The sequence below is a fragment of the Coregonus lavaretus genome (assembly GCF_964263955.1).
Source record: "Coregonus lavaretus genome assembly, chromosome: 8".
Classification (NCBI taxonomy): Eukaryota; Metazoa; Chordata; class Actinopteri; order Salmoniformes; family Salmonidae; genus Coregonus; species Coregonus lavaretus.
This window is the reverse complement of record NC_139995.1, coordinates 37,945,132-37,964,018: the sequence shown is the minus strand read 5'-3', so window position 1 is coordinate 37,964,018 and position 18,887 is coordinate 37,945,132. Positions and strand designations below refer to the sequence as shown.

Genomic DNA, 18,887 nt, shown 5'->3' with positions numbered 1-18,887 from the left:
GCATGGAGCCCCAGGCTGAGGGAGATTGACAGTTATTTTGTGTTTCTTCCATTTGCGAATAATTGCACCAACTGTTGTCACCTTCTCACCAAGCTGCTTGGCGATGGTCTTGTAGCCCATTCCAGCCTTGTGTAGGTCTACAATCTTGTCCCTGACATCCTTGGAGAGCTCTTTGGTCTTGGCCATGGTGGAGAGTTTGGAATCTGATTGATTGATTGCTTCTGTGGACAGGTGTCTTTTTATACAGGTAACAAACTGAGATTAGGAGCACTCCCTTTAAGAGTGTGCTCCTAATCTCAGCTCATTACCTGTATAAAAGACACCTGGGAGACAGAAATCTTTCTGATTGAGAGGGGGTCAAATACTTATTTCCCTCATTAAAATGCAAATCAATTTATAACATTTTTGACATGTGTTCTGGATTTTGTTGTTGTTATTCTGTCTCTCACTGTTCAAATAAACCTACCATTAAAATTATAGACGGATAATTTCTTTGTCAGTGGGCAAACGTACAAAATCAGCAGGGGATCAAATACTTTTTTCCCTCACTGTACATACATACATAAGTGGAAATTATGACCTGTAGATGAACATGCACACGCCTGATCCACTTATAAGGAGAGATGGACCAATCCAGACCCAATGTCCAGTTGGCTCCTCTGACAACGCTGATTACAGATTAGGATTATAGCCCACTGCTGCAGGAGATAGCACTTTTACGGAAACAGGTTTCCAGGCCAACTAGTGCTTAATAGAAGCCTCCTGTCGCATCCCCTTTCCTCGGACTGAACCCTTTCCCTCCCCCACTCTCCTTCTCTCTCTCTCTCTCTCTGTCACTTAAACAGACTGATTGTTTTCCAGACGATGATGTGGCCCAGCAGAATGTTTGTTGGAGCTTCATGGCGTTCCAGGGGCCGTCCCCCTCCTCCCCCTCTCATTGTGTCCAAGCGGAGGGGGACAAAGACAGGCCTGTCCTGGACCCTGTGACCCATATTGGCCTCCAGAACAGAGACAGAACCGCTCAGAGCCCAGGCAGAGACAAACATCCGCCTCTGGTTGGTCAGTGGTCTGGTCAGCAGCACTCCCCATTAACCAGTATCTGTCTAGGCCTAGTCAAGTGCTCACTGAAACAGTAAAGCCTCTTGCTCGTCGTGAACATTGTAGATTTGTGGATTCTTATGCATCTGCACATTTTGTGAAATAAGACATGGGTTGTAGTCATCACAGAAATCGTTTGAAAATAATGCATTTGGGTTGGTCATTTTGTTTTTGTCGGTCTACAGGGTCCCCACAACCCCCTACTGGCTTGTTTAGTGTTGGAGAGAGAAGCAGAACTAGAGGAGTGGAGTGTGAAATTGAGAGTAGGGTAGAGAGAATGTGCCCCTGTGCAGCAATATTTGATCACTTTAGAGTTGGTACAATATCTCAGAGAATCTTTGACCTGGGTGGTATTCATTAGGCACCAAACGGAAGAAAACTAACTTAAACAGGGAGGGACTACCGGAACTACCATTCAATGAGAAATACTCATTACTTGTTTTCCTTTTCCGTTGTAGAATGTTTTTCTACGGTGTGCCCTTATGATTACGACCCAGGGCTTTTCTGGTGCATCATTTATTGAGATGTTTTTATTGCTTATGTTCTGGATTGCAACATGGATGTGCACAGGGCCTTGGACAGGAAGTGTTAATGGGCTGTGTTACAAGGGCTGCATTGATGCTTGAGCATGCCTTTTTAAGTTATTCTTGTGCTCAAGGGCTCACTTGAAAAAGAGATGCCCATCTCAATGTGACCTAAAATAAAGGATGAGGTTGTATGTGTTTGGATTGTCTCATCTGAGGAGTAAAGTACTCTGGATCATTTTAATCTTGACTGTGTGTGTGTTTGTGTGCATGGTGTGTGACTGTGTGTGTTTGTGTGCATGGTGTGTGCATTTGTTGTCATGTTACGTCATTATTTTGAAAGCAGTAGGTGTAGCCATGCATGCCACACTCCATTCAGAAATATCCTAATGCTCCTAAATAGTCTCTAATAGGCTAGCCTGACTGAACAATTTTAGTATTTGAAGGGGCAATTCTCTGATTGTTTTTGAGTGTTTTAAGATTCTCTAGCTAGCCCATCACCCTCCTCTGTATACCAAAAAGTGGTGTGGTGACCGCTTTGTTGTTTGAATCCCAGATTGCCCCTTTAACAAAATTATTTTCTGACATCCATTATGTATTTGGCTGACTTGTCCCAGTTTCCCGGCTCTTAGTGACCAGTCCAGGTTTGCCGTTTGGGTGGTCTGTACTCTGTCTTGTCCAGAGCAGTGTCCTCTATCCGATACTGTGGTCAGTCTAGTATTGTTTTGTGTGCCTTTATTTTTGAACACTCTCGTGTGTCTGTGTGTGCTCAATTCAATGTCGCCCTCTTCTGTCTGCAACGGACACCGGTTGATCTAGATTAGAATGAAGCGGAGTGGTGAGAAATATGCAATACTGAAACCCGTTAGCTGATGGCAGCTATCTATTTTATATACTGAGCAGCTACACATATATCATCCATGTGCAGTAAATAAAACAGTTATGGCTTACATAGGTGAATAATTGACGACATGCTCCAATGGAGCATTTTGTCTGCGTTAGTGTGTCAAATCGATTTAGTTCGCTAATCGTAACCTAAAAGCAAGAGATTTTTGAAGACATGACCATTCAAGACACGATAATTGAAGATATGCAGAAGTGTCTTGGCAAAAGCCTGACTTTTTAGATGAATGGGCAGAAAATGGATCCTGGATAGATAGAGATATATATATATATATATATATATATATATATATATATATATATATATATATATATATATATATATATATATATATATATATATATATATATATATATATATATATATATATATATATATATATATATATATATATATATATATATATATATATATACACAGACAGACAGTACCAGTACCAGTCAAAAGTTTGGACACACCTACTCATTCAAGGGTTTTTCTTAATTTTTTACTATTTTCTACATTGTAGAATAATAGTGAAGACATCAAAACTATGAAATAACACATGGAATCATGTAGTAACCAAAAAAGTGTTAAACAAATCAACATATATTTGAGATTCTTCAAAGTAGCCACCCTTTGCCTTGATGACAGCTTTGCACACTCTTGGCATTCTCTCAACCAGCTTCACCTGGAATGCTTTTCCAACAGTCTTGAAGGAGTTTCCACATGCTGAGCACTTGTTGGCTGCTTTTCCTTCGCTCTGCGGTTTGACTCATCCCAAACCATCTCAATTGGGTTGAGGTCGGGGGTTGTGGAGGCCAGGTCATCTGATGCAGCACTCCATCACTCTCTTTCTTGGTCAAATAGCCCTTACACAGCCTGGAGGTGTGTTGGGTCATTGTCCTGTTGAAAAACAAATGATAGTCCCACTAAACCCAAACCAGATGGGATGGCTTATCACTGCAGAATGCTGTGGTAGCCATGCTGGTTAAGTGTGCCTTGAATTCTAAATAAATCAGTGTCACCAGCAAAGCACCCCCACACCATAACACCTCCTCCATGCTTTACGATGGGAAATACACATGCGGAGAGAGATAATCCGTTCGCCCACACCGCGTCTCATAAAGCCACGGCGGTTGGAACCAAAAATCTCCAATTTGGACTCCAGACAAAAGGACACATTTCAACAGGTCCATTGCTCGTGTTTCTTGGCCCAAGCAAGTCTCTTCTTCTTATTGGTGTCCTTTAGTAGTGGTTTCTTTGTAGCAATTCGACCATGAAGGCCTGATTTCACACAGTCTCCTCTGAACAGTTGATGTTGAGATTTGTCTGTTACTTGAACTCTGTGAAGCATTTATTTGGGCTGCAATTTCTGAGGCTGGTAACTCTAATGAACTTATCCTCAGCAGCAGAGGTAACTCTGGGTCTTCCATTCCTGTGGCGGTCCTCATGAGAGCCAGTTTCATCATAGCGCTTGATGGTTTTTGCGACTGCACTTTTCCGTATTGACTGACCTTCATGTCTTAAAGTAGTGATGGACTGTCCTTTCTCTTTGCTTATTTGAGCTGTTCTTGCCATAATATGGACTTGGTCTTTTACCAAATAAGGCTATCTTCTGTATTACACCCCTACCTTGTCACAATACAACTGATTGGCTCAAACACATTAAGAAGGAAAGAAATTACACAAATTAACTTTTAAGAAGGCACACCTGTTAATTGAAATGCATTCCAGGTGACTACCTCATGAAGCTGGTTGAGAGAATGCCAAGTGTACAAAGCTGTCATCAAGGCAAAGGGTGGCTATTTGAAGAAAATCTGTCTTTTCAATATATAGACATTTGATTTAGTTTATTCTGCCTGTTTGGAGATTTCTAAATGGACAATTCTACATTGAACTTAATGATTCTGATGAAAATACGCTCTTTGTCTTTATCAAACTGTTTTTGGCATATTTTCAGTGTGAAACCTGTCTATGTTTAGGGGGGTTATAGCCTAGCCCTAGCCCTAGGCTAAGCAAATCTAAATGCCACTAGCAGTTCGCAAAGTAGCCTAAGCGGAAAATAGATGGAACACAATTATTCCAAAACTGCAGCTCATTGTTGGAACACATATTTCCCTACTTCAATCAACCAGTCCATTTTGCATTTGTGATAAAACGGTTGTCATTTGGCAAGGAATGTAGCTTGTGTATCCCATCAGTTAGGTACGTTTTTATAGGCATTTATTTCTGTAGGCCTAACGGGAGCGTGTGTGTGTGTGTGTGTGTGTGTGTGTGTGTGTGTGTGTGTGTGTGTGTGTGTGTGCGCACTCAGGACGCGTGTGTAGAGGGAACAGTCAAAATGCAATTGAGTGAGTGCCACACAGAGGGGAAAGGGAATTTAGGGAGGACTGCATTTTTTGTTGTGCCCCGCAAATGCACATGTAGGCCTACAAATGGAACACTAGAGTCAAAGCAAATTTACGTTGTCTTTTGAGACAATTTCACTTGCAGGGCCTCCCGAGTGGTGCAGCGGTCTAAGGCACTGCATCGCAGTGCTTGAGGCGTCACTACAGACCCGGGTTCGATCCCAGGCTGTGTCACAACCAGCCGTGACCGGGAGTCCCATAGGGCGGCACACAGTTGGCCCAGCGTCGTCCAGGTTAGGGGAGGGGTTGGCCGGGAGGGCTTTACTTGGCTCATCGCTCTCAAGCGACTCCTTGTGGCGGGCCAGGCACCTGACTTCGGTCATCAGTTGAACGGTTTTTCCTCCGACACATTTGGTGCGGCTGGCTTCCGGGTTAAGCGGGCGGGTGTTGAGTGCAGTTTGGCAGGTCATGTTTCGGAGGATCATGTCTCGACCTCTCCCGAGCCCGTTGGGGAGTTGCAGCTATGAGACGATCGCAATTGGATATCATGAAATTGTGGAGGAAAAAGGGGGTTAAATACAAAAAAAATACAAAAATAACACTTGACGTTTGGGCAGCCACAAAGCACATTCCACCAAATAGTTTAACAGTATTTGATGTATTTTTTTACTCATGCCCATCCCAACCTTTTGACATGGGCTTTTTTTAGTTTGAAGCGCAGTCAGTGTCACCATGACAATGTTTAAAACTTCTCAGCAGCATACATATTTGATGCAACGAGGGTAGAAATGGCTTATTTGGTCGATATTACTTACCAAGCAAAGCAGAGCTGTTTTATCGAGGTACAAATACCCTGTGCTTTTTCATTTTGTGCATAGGCGCATACAGACACAGCTTGGCTACATTGTAACCGCAAGCGGCCACGGTGCGCACGCATATGTGCCTCAAGCAGGACTGTTACTTTTGTAACTGAATGAAAACATTTTAACAATGTGATTTAACCGATTTGATTTTGGGAAAATAGATGGCAAAATGCAGAATGGTGTTAAATGCCTGTAAATATCGTGGATATCAGGACATCTATTACTCACCTCGTATTGGACAAAGATTTTTTTCTTCAACGAGTCGGACGCGAAGGATATCCTACAGACACCCGACAAGGCCCAACTCCCCGTCATTCGCATGAGAAAGAGATGGAGAAATCGTGGACGTAGGTCGGGGTGCCTTGTAAGGATCCGACGGCGAGCGAGTAAACTGCCTCTTCCATCAATCCTATTAGCCAATGTTCAACCGCCCCAAAAGATCCACAGATGATGCGATCTCTAATGCACTCCACACTGCCCTTTCTCACCTGAACAAGGGGAACACCTACGTGAGAATGCTATTCATTGACTACAGCTCAGCGTTCAACACCAAGGACCCTGGGACTAAACACCTCCCTCTGCAACTGGATCCTGGACTTCCTGACGGGCTGCCCCCAGGTGGTAAGGGTAGGTAACAACACATCTGCCAGGCTGATCCTCAACACGGGGGCCCCTCAGGGGTCCGTGCTCAGTCCCCTCCTGTACTCCCTGTTCACCCATGACTGCATGGCAAGACACGACTCCAACTCAATCATCAAGTTTGCCGACGACACAACAGTGGTAGGCCTGATCACTGACAATGTTGAGACAGCCTATAGGGAGGAGGTCAGAGACCTGGTCGTGTGGTGCCAGGATAACAACTTCTCCCTCAACGTGATCAAGACAAATGAGATGATTGTGGACTACAGCATAAAAAAGAGGACTGAGCACGCCCCCATTCTCATCGACGGGGCTGTAGTGGAACAGGTTGAGAGCTTCAAGTTCCTTGGTTTCCACATCACCAACAAACTATCATGGTCCAAACACACCAAGACAGTCGTGAAGAGGGCACGACAAAGCCTATTCCCCCTCAGGAGACTGAAAAGATTTGGCATGGGTCCTCAAAGTTCTACAGCTGCACCATCGAGAGCATCCTGACTGGATGCATCACCGCCTGGTATGGCAACTGCTCGGCCTCCGACCGCAAGGCACTACAGAGGGTATTGCGTACGGCCCAGTACATCACTGGGGCCAAGCTTCCTGCCATCCAGGATCTCTATACCAGGTGGTGTCAGAGGAAGGCCCTAAAAATTATCAAAGACTTCAGCCAGCTAGTCATAGACTTTTCTCTCTGCTACCGCACAGCAAGCGGTACCGGAGCGCCAAGTCTAGGTCCAAAAGGCTTCTTAAGAGCTTCTACCCCCAAGCCATAAGACTCCTGAACAGCTAATCATGGCTACCCGGATTATTTGCATTGCCCCCCCCCCCCACCCCAACCCCCTCTTTTACGCTGCTGCTACTCTGTTTATTATTCATGCATAGTCACTTTAACTCTACCCACATGTACATATTACCTCAATTACCTCGATTAACCGGTTCCCCCGCACATTGACTCTGTACCGGGACCCCCTGTATATAACATTTACATTACATTTACATTTTAGTCATTTAGCAGACGCTCTTAACCAGAGCGACTTACAGGAGCAATTAGGGTTAAGTGCCTTGCTCAAGGGCACATTAACGTCATTTAGCAGACGCTCTTAGCCAGAGCGACTCACAAATTGGTGCGTTCACCCTATAGCCAGTGGGATAACCACTTTACAATTTGGGGGGGGGGTTAGAAGGAATACTTTATCCTATCCCAGGTATTCCTTAAAGAGGTGGGGTTTCAAATGTCTCCGGAAGGTGGTGAGTGACTCCGCTGTCCTGGCGTCGTGAGGGAGCTTGTTCCACCATTGGGGTGCCAGAGCAGCGAACAGTTTTGACTGGGCTGAGCGGGAGCTGTGCTTCCGCAGAGGAAGGGGAGCCAGCAGGCCAGAGGTGGATGAACGCAATGTCCTCGTTTGGGTGTAGGGACTGATCAGAGCCTGAAGGTACAGAGGTGCCGTTCCCCTCACTGCTCCATAGGCAAGCACCATGGTCTTGTAGCGGATGCGAGCTTCAACTGGAAGCCAGTGGAGTGTGCGGAGGAGGGGGGTGACGTGAGAGAACTTGGGAAGGTTGAACACCAGACGGGCTGCGGCATTCTGGATGAGTTGTAGGGGTTTAATGGCACAGGCAGGGAGCCCAGCCAACAGCGAGTTGCAGTAGTCCAGACGGGAGATGACAAGAGCCTGGACCAGGACCTGCGCCGCTTCCTGTGTAAGGCAGGGTCGCACTCTCCGAATGTTGTAGAGCATGAACCTGCAGGAGCGGGTCACCGCCTTGATGTTGGCGGAGAACGACAGGGTGTTGTCCAGGGTCACGCCTAGGCTCTTCGCACTCTGGGAGGAGGACACAGCGGAGTTGTCAACCGTGATGGCGAGATCATGGAACGGGCAGTCCTTCCCCGGGAGGAAGAGCAGCTCCGTCTTGCCAGGGTTCAGCTTGAGGTGGTGATCCGTCATCCATAACCTCCCTACTGTTATTTTATTTTACTGCTGCTCTTTAATTATTTGCCATTTTAAAAAAAATCTTAAACTGCATTGTTGGTTAAGGGCTTGTAAGTAAGCATTTCACTGTAATATCTACACCTGTTGTATTCAGCGCATGTTGCAAATTAAATTTGATTTGATTTGAAACAGCATGGGGAGAAATTGTTTCACAGATTTTATCATGTAAAATTAGGCCTATTGGTTATTTCTTAGTATCTACTTGCGAGCTACTCATTGACAGCCTGCGATCTACCGGACATTATGTTTTCTGCAAAGGTGCAACCTTTGGTAGCCTGATGGAAGGCTACTCAGAGTCTGTGGGAGAATCTCGGTTGCATACCCCTCGTGTCCTCTCTCCTTTTCATAACCCATTGGATAAAAAAAGCCAGAGGTCCCTCCCCTCTGACCTTTCCTCCAATGGGTTTTGAGAAGGAGGCGAGAAGGGGGGACACGAGAGATTGAGATTCTCCCAGAGGCAGTGATACAGCGAAGCCGCTCGTTTCGACCAAAAGCGGCACCTCCTCTTGACAAATCTTCGCTCCAAAAGATTGGCCGCTTCGTGGGCGTAGGCGTACAGTGAGGGAAAAAAGTATTTGATCCCCTGCTGATTTTGTACGTTTGCCCACTGACAAAGACATGATCAGTCTATAATTTTAATGGTAGGTTTATTTGAACAGTGAGAGACAGAATAACAACAAAAAAATCCAGAAAAACGCATGTCAAAAATGGAACGCCATGAATAGAATAGAAGCCCCTGGAACGCCATGAAGCTCCAACAAACATTCTGCTGGGCCACATCATCGTCTGGAAAACAATCAGTCTGTTTAAGTGACAGAGAGAGAGAGAGCGAGAAGGAGAGTGGGGGAGGGAAAGGGTTCAGTCCGAGGAAAGGGGATGCGACAGGAGGCTTCTATTAAGCACTAGTTGGCCTGGAAACCTGTTTCCGTAAAAGTGCTATCTCCTGCAGCAGTGGGCTATAATCCTAATCTGTAATCAGCGTTGTCAGAGGAGCCAACTGGACATTGGGTCTGGATTGGTCCATCTCTCCTTATAAGTGGATCAGGCGTGTGCATGTTCATCTACAGGTCATAATTTCCACTTATGTATGTATGTATGTACAGTGAGGGAAAAAAAGTGTTTGATCCCCTGCTGATTTTGTACGTTTGCCCACTGACAAAGAAATTATACGTCTATAATTTTAATGGTAGGTTTATTTGAACAGTGAGAGACAGAATAACAACAACAAAATCCAGAAAAACGCATGTCAAAAATGTTATAAATTGATTTGCATTTTAATGAGGGAAATAAGTATTTGACCCCCTCTCAATCAGAAAGATTTCTGTCTCCCAGGTGTCTTTTATACAGGTAACGAGCTGAGATTAGGAGCACACTCTTAAAGGGAGCTCCTAATCTCAGATTGTTACCTGTATAATAGACACCTGTCCACAGAAGCAATCAATCAATCAGATTCCAAACTCTCCACCATGGCCAAAACCAAAGAGCTCTCCAAGGATGTCAGGGACAAGATTGTAGACCTACACAAGGCTGGAATGGGATACAAGACCATCGCCAAGCAGCTTGGTGAGAAGGTGACAACAGTTGGTGCGATTATTCGCAAATGGAAGAAACACAAAATAACTGTCAATCTCCCTCAGCCTGGGGCTCCATGCAAGATCTCACCTCGTGGAGTTGCAATGATCATGAGAACGGTGAGGAATCAGCCCAGAACTACACGGGAGGATCTTGTCAATTATCTCAAGGCAGCTGGGTCCATAGTCACCAAGAAAACAATTGGTAACACACTACGCCGTGAAGGACTGAAATCCTGCAGCGCCCGCAAGGTCCCCCTGCTCAAGAAAGCACATATACAGGGCCGTCTGAAATTTGCCAATGAACATCTGAATGATTCAGAGGAGAACTGGGTGAAAGTGTTGTGGTCAGATGAGACCAAAATCGAGGTCTTTGGCATCAATTCAATTCGCTGTGTTTGGAGGAGGAGGAATGCTGCCTATGACCCCAAGAACACCATCCCCACTGTCAAACATGGAGGTGGAAACATAATGCTTTGGGGGTGTTTTTCTGCTAAGGGGACAGGACAACTTCACCGCATCAAAGGGACGATGGACGGGGCCATGTACCGTCAAATCTTGGGTGAGAACCTCCTTCCCTCAGCCAGGGCATTGAAAATGGGTTGTGGATGGGTATTCCAGCATGACAATGACCCAAAACACACGGCCAAGGCAACAAAGGAGTGCCTCAAGAAGAAGCACATTAAGGTCCTGGAGTGGCCTAGCCAGTCTCCAGACCTTAATCCCATAGAGAATCTGTGGAGGGAGCTGAAGGTTCGAGTTGCCAAACGTCAGCCTCGAAACCTTAATGACTTGGAGAAGATCTGCAATGAGGAGTGGGACAAAATCCCTCCTGAGATGTGTGCAAACCTGGTGGCCAACTACAAGAAACGTCTGACCTCTGTGATTGCAGTGTTTTGCCAACAAGTACTAAGTCATGTTTTGCAGAGGGGTCAAATACATATTTCCTTAATTAAAGTGCAAATCAATTTATAACATTTTTGACATGCGTTTTTCTGGATTTTTTGGTTGGTATTCTGTCTCACTGTTCAAATAAACATACCATTAAAATTATAGACTGATCATTCAGCAGGGGATCAAATACTTTTTTCCCTCACTGTAAATACATTTTGAAAATGTTTGTTATTAGCTAGCTAGCTACAGCAGGCCACTGTGTGTAGGCTAATGAGCTGCTTGTTAGCTAGCTAGCCAACTTTACATACTCTAGCTAGTTAACTTCATAATAGCTTGTTATTTTAATATAGGCCTGTTTATCATTGTAAATTAAAAACTCATGCTCCAATTGCATTTGAAGATAACAGCAATGGAAGAGGGCGAAACGATGTTCTGCTCCAGCTGTCAGAAAAGGGAGTAGGTGTACTAGTTAGATAGGGTTTTGGGATGACATGAAAATGTTCTCCAGTTTTAGACACTAGAGAGGGAAAACTATGAAGACAGACAGAGATTATGGTCAGGGCTGTCTAATTGTAATAAAGTGAAGCATGTTGGTGGTCCTCTGTAGCTCAGCTGGTAGAGCACGGCGCTTGTAACGCCAAGGTAGTGGGTTCGATCCCCGGGACCACCCATACACAAAAATGTATGCACGCATGACTGTAAGTCGCTTTGGATAAAAGCGTCTGCTAAATGGCATATTATTATTATTATTATTATGTTTCTTTGATGTCTGTCCTCCGATATGGAGAGCTGCGAAAGCCTATCTGCAGATGAAGAGGTCCCAGTGAATGTCCAAAAGACTGCTTGCACGTCCTTTTATGCCATGGGTTGTATGTGTACTTGTGTTAGCAAATGTTATATACAACAATACAGTTAAGTCACACACAATGTAGGCTACAAACGTATTACAACTGCAGCAGGCCAATCCTTCTGCTGGAGGTATGCTGGGTGTGCAGGCTTCTGTTCCAGCCCAGCACTAACACGTGATTCAACTTATCAAACCTAATTAGTTGATAATGTGTATTATTTCTGGCCTGGAATAGAAGTCTGCTCACTCAGTAGATCAGGGAGTGGAGCAAGGTTGGTCACCTCTGCTGTGGACTTTTTTGTATACCTGAAATGATGCTTTAGTAATAATAGCCTACTTTACTAAGATGTCTAACGTTTACAAACAAGTTAGATTATTTGTACATTTTGAAATTATATTTTGATTAATTCAATGTTGTTCATTGAACTGTTTAATTGTTAACTTAAAAAGCATTTTTCAAGATTAATTAGTGTCAGTGTTCATTCATCACAGATCACAATTCTGCAATAAAAAGGTGTGAAGGGGATCTGTCTCTGTCTGTTTCTGTGTTGCTTTCTCAAATGAACATGACCTTTTTGTCCAGTTGTGAGCTATCCAATTGGTCACTTTGTCTCAGGATATCAGCCATGTGAACCCATTTTCTAGCTTATCATAATGGCATGCATCACCAATGCAGCCATAGGCCTACAGTATGATGGCATTACTGGCCATATGGGCATGCGCAATCAATATGCCCCTTGTCATTGTACATCTGAAGCAGAGAATAGCTAAACACACACATAATTTGCATACCGATGAGCTAGGTATATGTTCTCGATTTAAAATGATACCAGTAGATAATGGCCTCCTGTAGCTCAGTTGGTAGAGCATGGTGCTTGCAACGGCAGGGTTGTGGGTTCGTTTCCCACAGGGGGCCAGTATGAAAAATGTATGCACTCACTAACTGTAAGTCGCTCTGGATAAGAGCGTCTGCTAAATGACTAAAATGTACATGTAAAATAATGTATATGAGGCTAACCATAAACCAGATTTTCTACATGATTTTTGTGACATTTAATTGTTTAGTGCAAATCCAACCCTTGTATTCTAGATACTGTACATGAAAATAAGGAGCTGGCAATTTGTAGGCTAATTTAAAAATGTCAAAAAGGAAAGCGTGGCGTGGGGAGTTGTAATTCTACCTCGTTTATTTGCTGAGAATGATTTTAGAATAGAGAGAAAATCAGAAGGTCAATGGCATGGAGGAGGATTGCAGAGATGTTGATGGTGGGTAAAGAGACTTTGCACAACAATGTTTGCAAGTCAAAGCCACAATTTCCTTTACCCCAAGTACCCATTCATGTCCATGTAGGCCTATGTATTTTACAGGAAGTGAGCTATAATCATCTGTCATGACGTAAGTAAAATGAAAAAGCCATAAGCTATAATACACTGCTCAAAAAAATTAAGGGAACACTTAAACAACACAATGTAACTCCAAGTCAATCACACTTCTGTGAAATCAAACTGTCCACTTAGGAAGCAACACTGATTGACAATACATTTCACATGCTGTTGTGAAAATGGAATAGACAACAGGTGGAAATTATAGGCAATTAGCAAGACACCCCCAATAAAGGACTGGTTTTGCAGGTGGTGACCACAGACCACTTCTCAGTTCCTATGCTTCCTGGCTGATGTTTTGGTTACTTTTGAATGCTGGCGGTGCTTTCACTCTAGTGGTAGCATGAGACGGAGTCTACAACCCACACAAGTGGCTCAGGTAGTGCAGCTCATCCAGGATGCCACATGAATGCGATCTGTGGCTAGAAAGTTTGCTGTGTCTGTCAGCGTAGTGTCCAGAGCATGGAGGCGCCACCAGGAGACAGGCCAGTACATCAGGAGACGTGGAGGAGGCCGTAGGAGGGCAACAACCCAGCAGCAGGACTGCTACCTCTGCCTTTGTGCAAGGAGGAGCAGGAGGAGCACTGCCAGAGCCCTGCAAAATGACCTCCAGCAGGCCACAAATGTGCATGTGTCTGCTCAAACGGTCAGAAACAGACTCCATGAGGGTGGTATGAGGGCCCGACGTCCACAGGTGGGGGTTGTGCTTACAGCCCAACACCGTGCAGGACGTTTGGCATTTGCCAGAGAACACCAAGATTGGCAAATTCGCCACTGGCACCCTGTGCTCTTCACAGATGAAAGCAGGTTCACACTGAGCACGTGACAGACGTGACAGAGTCTGGAGACGCCGTGGAGAACGTTCTGCTGCCTGCAACATCCTCCAGCATGACCGGTTTGGCGGTGGGTCAGTCATGGTGTGGGGTGGCATTTCTTTGGGGGGCCGCACAGCCCTCCATGTGCTCGCCAGAGGTAGCCTGACTGCCATTAGGTACCGAGATGAGATCCTCAGACCCCTTGTGAGACCATATGCTGGTGCGGTTGGCCCTGGGTTCCTCCTAATGCAAGACAATGCTAGACCTCATGTGGCTGGAGTGTGTCAGCAGTTCCTGCAAGAGGAAGGCATTGATGCTATGGACTGGCCCGCCCGTCCCCCAGACCTGAATCCAATTGAGCACATCTGGGACATCATGTCTCGCTCCATCCACCAACGCCACGTTGCACCACAGACTGTCCAGGAGTTGGCGGATGCTTTAGTCCAGGTCTGGGAGGAGATCCCTCAGGAGACCATCTGCCACCTCATCAGGAGCATGCCCAGGCGTTGTAGGGAGGTCATACAGGCACGTGGAGGCCACACACACTACTGAGCCTCATTTTGACTTGTTTTAAGGACATTACATCAAAGTTGGATCAGCCTGTAGTGTGGTTTTCCACTTTAATTTTGAGGGTGACTCCAAATCCAGACCTCCATGGGTTGATACATTTGATTTCCATTGATAATTTTTGTGTGATTTTGTTGTCAGCACATTCAACTATGTAAAGAAAAAAGTATTTAATAAGATTATTTCATCCATTCAGATCTAGGATGTGTTATTTTAGTGTTCCCTTTTATTTGTTTGAGCAGTGTATATGAGAATCATAATGTTAAGATACCATAATCCAATTGGTAGCATAATACATGGAAAATGCATGCTTAGTGTATAATTTACAATGTTATGTGTGTTACAGCTGATTTTATATCCTTTGGTGGGCAAATTTCACAATTTAATTTACTCAACACATTCACAAATGGTGGTTTTGATCACAGCTAGCAGGCAGCACAAACAAACATTGTTGTGCAAATATCTCTTCACCCACCAGGCGCATATGTATGGATTATTTTAGGTTTGTAGGCTAGGCTACCTATTTAATTTATGGATCAAGCCTTAGGAGTCATTCTGATCTCCTTCCCAATGATCAGTGCTTTAGTTTATTATGTTGCTGTCCAGCAGAATTTGCGATGCACCCGACTGTCCACGTTTTTCTGTGCAATAGCGTTTTAATTGAACATTTGAAAGGTTTGTGTGTAGCCTACTAGTCTATGTGAATTAGTTTGTATATGTTACAGCACTTTGGTTTCACTAATAAATATGTTTAACTGGAACCAAATGATCTGTTTCTGTCTTCGGTCCTTTTTAAATAGGATAGATGGGCTAGGGTATATGTAATATCTGCCTCTAGCCAGCCTGAGTAGGCCTATTCTATTCAGTTTAGAGAAATTAATTGAATTAGAAATGAGCTATTATCAGGCTGGTTAATGCGATTCATGTCTGTTGAATTTTGAGAAATCCACCGGCACTCGGCCCTGCCCTACCTACTGAGCCAGTCAGGAGCTGCTACTGTGTTGCGGCTGTGGCATACTGCATACTTTTTACTAAACTGTACGTGCTAAATAGTATGCGACGAAGAGTACTTAGTGTGCAGTTTAAGTATGTAGTACGCTAGTATGGGTATTCGGACACTGCCTCTCCCTCATTCAGGGTACTTTTAACTCCTACTGCAGTTCCCTCCCGACCACTGGATGGCCTAGTAACAGGCAAGAGTGCACAGTCAAGTTCCAATATGCACACTAGCACACCCCTTCGAATGCATTCCCAATATGTTGCTTCATTCTGAATGGTATTTGAGTTTGGATATTGGAGCAGAGCATGTGAATGGCTGGCTATGAGCTGATGTGTCATTGCATGTTCCTGTGTGGCTCAGTTGATAGAGCATGGCGCTTGCAACTGATTTGATTCCCATAGGGGACCAGTATGGAAAAAAAGTATGAAAATGTATGCACTCACTACTGTAAGTCGCTCTAGATAAGAGCGTCTGCTAAATGACTCAAATGTAAAATGTTCTCCTCACCCCTTTGGCACAGAGGACTGACACTTTTATAGGCCTCCACACGAATGCTTAGGTCTACAACAAGAAATGTCAAAACCCCAGCCTCCTTATTGCACAACCCGTTGCAATCTGTTTCCTTCATGTTCTGAGGCCTCAGAACTACCAGAAATAATAACTGGAGGCTGGCCTTAACCTAAAGAGACTCTATTCTGCGTCTTTGCTGGTAGGTGTACTAGTACAGAACCTTCCCCACAAAAACATTGTTGAAACGCCTTCTGCTGGAAATCAAACGGAAATTGATATTTTGAGCATTGCTGTTGTCCGGCATGAAGACTGACTTTGGATGCTGAGGTTTTTTACTTTTCCCTCAACCTTTGGGCAGTTGGTTGGTTGTTAGGCTGCTATATATTTCCCCTAAAAGGGAGTATCTAGCTGTAGTTGAATAAACACCTGGCTCTGCTGTATCCAGAATCAAATCCACTGGAATGTTTACAGTGTCTCGGAGTCAGTCAGCAAACCCCTCTGCTTCGGTAGCCCTGTCGTTATCCAGCATGCTAATGATGCTAACGCCAACTCCAGCCAAAGTGGATCCAGTGCCCAGCCCAGCTGTCACCATTGTCTGTCTTTTGGTATCCATGATTCCTTGGGCCATGGGATACTCCATCTCAGCCACTCCATACCGATGAGGGAGTGTGTTATGTCATTAAAAAACTTGGTCACTGAACTCAAGCACACTTGGAATGAACCTTGAGACCGACAGAACAGCAGCCCAGGTGAAGGAAGGGTTAATTTAATTACCACTCTCACACCACTCCCTCTATGTGCATGGCACTCTGATATGGTCTCTTTCTTTTCTACCCTCCCCTCCACCCTCCCTCTTTCACAACTTTCCCTCTCACTGACACAACTTTTTCATGTTTTTCTCAGGCTTTCTTGTAATGTGTTGGCTCTACTTGCCTAGTTTGTAAACCGTTCTTTGCAGCAGTCGTGTGAGTGTGAACAAACTCTTACCTCAGCCTTCAGAGAGCCAAGAAGACTGAAACTTCAAATTGGCATAGCTAGGGGTAAACCTAATCCTCCCGCTGCCACCAAAAGTGACGCCTCCCCTCCTGCCCTTTCCTCCTCCTTCCTCCCATCTCAGTCTCTCATTACTAGTCTCTGGTGTTAAGGTTGGCAGTTCCTGCCTGTCAGCCAGTGTGTTTGGGTTGCTCTCTTCCACAGTCTTCCTTTTCATTCCTCTCTTCGTCCTCCCGGGGTGTGTATGTACTAGTCTTCTTTATCGCCTCGGGTATGTTGTTTCCACTAATGTTTCCTGTATTTCTCACCTTTTGTCATCATCAGTTATGTTTAGTGTGACTGTATTCTTGACTTCTTGAAGTGTAGGTGCGTACATACGTCGTTCACAGTTCATTTATGGATTGTGCTTGTTTGTTTTTCTGTTTAATATTGATGACTGAAGTCAAGTCCATTGGAGAGTAGAGTAGGGAATGTATTCGTAGTGCAGGAGAGGGTCTTTATTGAACACAGTTTCACACACTTGTGAAATCAGAGGCAACTACTTAAGAGCTTAAGAGAAGTCATCTCAGTATAAGGAACATGGGTGTGTAACAGAAATGGTGGTTCATATAGATTTAGGTGTAGATGATGTCACCTTCCTCGTTCTCTTCTTGCCCACCAACTGGGTGGCTAACTGGCTAGCCGTTTTGTTTACCCAGATAGAATGGCTGCATTTAGAGTGGGAAATTGGGGTTGGGTGTTTCTTATGGGAAGAACATGATCTAGCTTTACCACTTGTATCAAAGGTGGAAAGCAACAATTGGTTGGCAGTGAGTGATTACAACCTGGCCAGAGAAAGCTTTAGTAGACTAACTCCATAGATTAAAGTATACGTACTTAAAATGATTTTTAAGGGTTTCTAATTAGGCACATTTTATAAACCGCTTACTAATAGTGTATATACATAGTTTAAAAAGTATACATTTTACTGTAAAGTGTTACCAAAGCTTTTATGTCTCGCTGCGGTCTACTTCACACCAATTAACAGTGAAACTCTGGGAGCAGTGTACAGCAGGGTAAACGAGTAACCAAAGGTGTGGTGACAGTGCAGATGATTCAGTGAAGTGAATTACTACCCTGCTGCACCTCCTAAAATGTCAAAATGTTACATCTGGCTGTGTTTGGACATGTTGGGAAAGTGCCTGAACATCAAGCTGTCAAGGGTACTTATTGATGACTAGGAGGAGGATGTTGACAAGGATGATGATGGGATCACAGGTCATACCATGATAATATAAAATAAACCTGCACAACAAATTTGTTTGAAATTACAGTAGACTAGTGGCGGGCTTGTGTTGTCCGTCATTGTAATACATGAGATGATGAGAAGTCTAGGAATAACCTACTTTTTAAAATTAAAACTTCTCCTTGAGAGATGCAATCAAATAAGCAAGGTGATTGCCCTATGTTCAGGTTGTCAATCTTGTCAGTGATTTTCTGTTTACACCAGGTCAACTTTTGACAGCTCTGCTTTTGATTTATAAGGCCAGATACATCAGTCTACCAGGCCAGATACATCAGTCTACCAGGCCAGATACATCAGTCTACCAGGCCAGATACATCAGTCTACCAGGCCAGATACATCAGTCTACCAGGCCAGATACATCAGTCTACCAGGCCAGATACATCAGTCTACCAGGCCAGATACATCAGTCTACCAGGCCAGATACATCAGTCTACCAGGATAGGAATAAATATTAAAAGGGTCTTACTCTTATATTCCTAGATGCTTTGCTGGCGGACTTGGAGTCGACGACCTCCCACATCTCCAAGCGGCCAGTGTTTCCGCCGGACGAGTCGCCCTACTCTTTCCCCACGGGAGGACAGGCCCCTCCCCCTGTACCACCACCTCCCTCTGCTGAGGCCCTGAACGGAACCTTGCTTGACCCCCTAGATTCCACCCCCTTGTCCACACAGGT

General features: G+C 44.5%; 1 protein-coding gene across 1 annotated transcript in view; it reads left to right on the top strand.

Annotated features, from left to right (window-relative positions):
- Positions 1-18,887, top strand: part of LOC311133119 (paxillin-like) — a gene marked incomplete at its 3' end in the record, with an annotated part of 51,169 nt that overhangs the window by 17,495 nt on the left and 14,787 nt on the right. Inside the window, exon 2 of the mRNA XM_084166554.1 lies at positions 18,695-18,885. Coding sequence (XP_084022680.1) covers positions 18,695-18,885 — 191 coding nt within the window. The remainder of the gene's footprint in view (positions 1-18,694; positions 18,886-18,887) is intronic.